The sequence below is a fragment of the Trachypithecus francoisi genome, unplaced genomic scaffold, assembly GCF_009764315.1.
Source record: "Trachypithecus francoisi isolate TF-2019V2 unplaced genomic scaffold, Tfra_2.0 Lachesis_group4, whole genome shotgun sequence".
In the NCBI taxonomy this organism is placed as follows: Eukaryota; Metazoa; Chordata; class Mammalia; order Primates; family Cercopithecidae; genus Trachypithecus; species Trachypithecus francoisi.
Genome location: NW_022681469.1, coordinates 143,113,180 through 143,116,807, shown reverse-complemented (window position 1 = coordinate 143,116,807; position 3,628 = coordinate 143,113,180). Strand labels below are relative to the sequence as shown.

The window sequence follows — 3,628 nt, the reverse complement described above, 5'->3', positions numbered from 1 at the left end:
TGCTCCCATGTTTCCAAGGTTGGGGTATTGGGAGAGTTCGTGAAAGAGCAATATGTCAGCATTAACTTGTCTTCAGGCAGGCATGACTTTCCATACCAAATGGTCACAATCTCCAACTTTTAATGGATCCTAAATGTGTGTTTCAGAAATCCTGTCATTTGGTAATAAAGTCATACTCAAAGTTTTTAACACTAGTTTGGCTGAATTTCCAGAGACTGGAGAGAAGGTTAAGATCCAGGTGGTTGCTATGACAAGAGCATTATGACTTATTCATCCAACACTTCGTTGCTGTATGATGCAACCCTTCAGCTCCTGGTTTAGAAAAGCAAAGGGAGGGCGGTCGCGGGAGGGAGCGGGGCAGGCGCTGTGGGGCCAGGCCCCTCCTCCAGCTCCTGCACGAACCCACCGCCTCCTGCACCAACCGAGCGCCAGCGCGGGGCTGGCGGGAGCCTCGGTGGGCTCATGGGCGCACGGGCGCGCGGGGCCCTGGTCGTTGCTCCCTGACGGGCCGCGGTCGCCTCCATGAAACGGAAAAGCGAGGGGCGGTTGAGCTCGGCCGCTGTGTCTCCCTGCTCGCCGCGCTGCTCCTCGACCTCGCCGGTTGTGAAGAAGATCCGCAGCTCCACGCAGCAGGACCCACGCCGCCGGGACCCCCAGGTCGACGTGTACCTGGACATCACCGATCGCCTTCGTTTTGCATTCTCAACAGCAGACCAAAGAGTTCATCAAATGTACATTATTTCAGCATAGATAATGAACTCGAATATGAGAACTTCTACGAAGACTTTGGACCACTCAATCTGGCAATGGTTTACAGATATTGTTGCAAGATAAACAAAAAATTAAAGTCCATTACAATGTTAAGGAAGAAAATTGTTCATTTTACTGGCTCTAATCAGAGAAAACAAGCCAATGCTGCCTTCCTTGTTGGATGCTACATGGTTATATATTTGGGGAGAACTCCAGAAGAAGCATATAGAATATTAATCTTTGGAGATACGTCCTATATTCCTTTCAGAGATGCTGCGTATGGAAGCTGCAATTTCTACATTACACTTCTTGACTGTTTTCATGCAGTAAAGAAGGCAATGCAGTATGGCTTCCTTAATTTCAACTCATTTAACCTTGATGAATATGAACACTATGAAAAAGCAGAAAACGGAGACTTAAATTGGATAATACCAGATCGATTTATTGCCTTCTGTGGACCTCATTCAAGAACCAGACTTGAAAGTGGTTACCCCCAACATTCTCCTGAGACTTATATTCAATATTTTAAGAATCACAATGTTACTACCATTATTCGTCTTAATAAAAGGATGTATGATGCCAAACGCTTTATGGATGCTGGCTTCGATCACCACGATCTTTTCTTTGCGGATGGCAGCACCCCTACTGATGCCATTGTCAAGGAATTTCTGGATATCTGTGAAAATGCTGAGGGTGCCATTGCAGTACATTGTAAAGCTGGCCTTGGTTGCACGGGCACTCTGATAGCCTGCTACATCATGAAACATTACAGGATGACAGCAGCCGAGACCATTGCGTGGGTAAGGATCTGCAGACCTGGCTTGGTGATTGGGCCTCAGCAGCAGTTTTTGGTGATGAAGCAAACAAGCCTCTGGCTGGAAGGGGACTATTTTCGGCAGAAGTTAAAGGGACAGGAGAATGGACAACACAGAGCAGCCTTCTCCAAACTTCTCTCTGGTGTTTATGACATTTCCATAAATGGGGTCGAGAATCAAGACCAGCAAGAACCCGAACCTTACAGTGATGACGATGACATCAATGGAGTGACACAAGGTGATAGATGTCGGGCCCTGAAAAGCAGAAGACAATCAAAAACAAACTTTATTCCTCTGACATATCCCCTAGCTGTGCTGACCTCTGCACTATGTAGTATTGTCATCTGGTGGATTGTTTGTGACTACATTCTTCCCATCCTGCTATTCTGTTTTGATGGTTTCAGAACATAGTAGCCATCAGGACCCCCTGACAGATAGCTGCTTCTCTCCGTTTCAAGGACTAAAACGGTCTTGCGTTAAGTAAAATCCTGTGAACAGAACTGAAGGAAGACTCTAGGAAATGAAAATTGCAACAGAAATTAGCACAATTTGAAAACAAAACAAAATTGCAAAAGCCTTAGTTGCTTTCCACCTAAGAAGCCATCAATGGAGAAAATGTCCACTGGAGTTTCAATAATGAACTTTGAGTTTGGGTGCAAGCAAATGACTCAAAGAAGGACCCAGCTCTCAAGCTAAAGGACAAAAATACTGTTGTAAATTTAGTCTCAGGTGTAAATACCCAAGCCCTCTGGTACCCAGGGAGCTAGCTGGTCTTTGGTGAATGTGTGTCCCTGTGATGGCAAGCACTGTAGTTGCTGGCCTTCAGAAGACTTGAGGATCTGATGGAGGTTTTTTATGTATTTATTTTCTGTCCACCTTGTGACTCTGTGTCAAAATTTATAAAGATACAAAAGGCATTACTGAGATGGTACTTTCTGTAATTTGATACTATTTGGCGTTATCATCTTCACTTGACTATTTGTAATACTGTTGTAATGTTAACTCTGTTAAGTAACCAAGCTGCTTGTCTTCCACCAAAGAGTGCTTTATTAACAAGAATCTGTGAAAACCACATTTAAACACTGTTGCATGTTGTAATACCAGGTGGCACCTTGGTAACGTAAAACTTGCAAGAGAATGTTAATGGTAGCTTTAGAAGACTCAGGAGGAGAAACTGACTTCGGAGTTGGAAGATGTTGCAAGTCATTCCTTTTTCTGTCCTTTAGGGACTGAAGAACCAGGAGGTTGCCCATTGTTTGGCTGCCAGTCATACAAATTAAAATCATATTTACTTCCATGCATGGAAAAAACACACTATTGGTTTTTTGCCTTGGAAACAGCAATCCAAAATAATGTTGACTTAAAACAAGTTAACGCTCTTTTAGAGTTCTTCTCTGTAACACTGGATTTTTTTTTTCCTTATGAGATCAGCCTACGGCCATTGACTTGGCCTGTGATCTCGGTGACAATGATCTGCTTCTGGATCTCACTGTTGCCTTTCTTTAGGGAGCACAACCGGTAACTCTGCAGAGTGCCTTCTCCCACAACCCTACTAGAACACAGCAGAGTCTGTGCCATGAAGCAATTGCAGAAACAGAATTGATTTGCTGAAAAAAAAAAAAAAAGGGGACCCGAAATAAAGAATATTTAATACCTCAGTTCCTTCCATAAGAAGTGGGTGGTTTAATGATTTTTAACCCATTTTTGCCTGTGCTGGGAGCATGGAGGGCTGAGATGTTGACAGGCAGTGGGAAACAAATGCCCACCTAAGCCACAAGGTGTGTGCCAGATCAGTAGGCAACTCCATTTTAAGAAGCTGCCTTTTTCACAAAACTACAAGAAATAAAAGCGGTTGGAATAAACAAATTAAAGTCTTTAATGCAAAAAGTAATTGAAAGGCAGTGCCTCTATTTTGGTATACTTTCTTGGAAGAAAGTATGAAATTGACTGGCATCAGGAGAGACAGAAGATGCCATGTTCCAGGCACTATGGGGTGGGGTCAGGTCAGCTTTTAAACACTGGAGACTGGATCACAGAAAACAAGTGGTTTGCTGTCCCTGGAA

General features: G+C 43.8%; 1 protein-coding gene across 1 annotated transcript; it reads left to right on the top strand.

Annotated features, from left to right (window-relative positions):
• Positions 1–522: 522 nt before the first annotated feature.
• Positions 523–3,202, top strand: CDC14C (cell division cycle 14C). Its single transcript, XM_033194229.1, is given in 2 exon segments — positions 523–691; positions 694–3,202. Coding segments are annotated over 2 exon segments (1,452 nt in total). The 3' UTR covers positions 1,977–3,202.
• Positions 3,203–3,628: the final 426 nt, after the last annotated feature.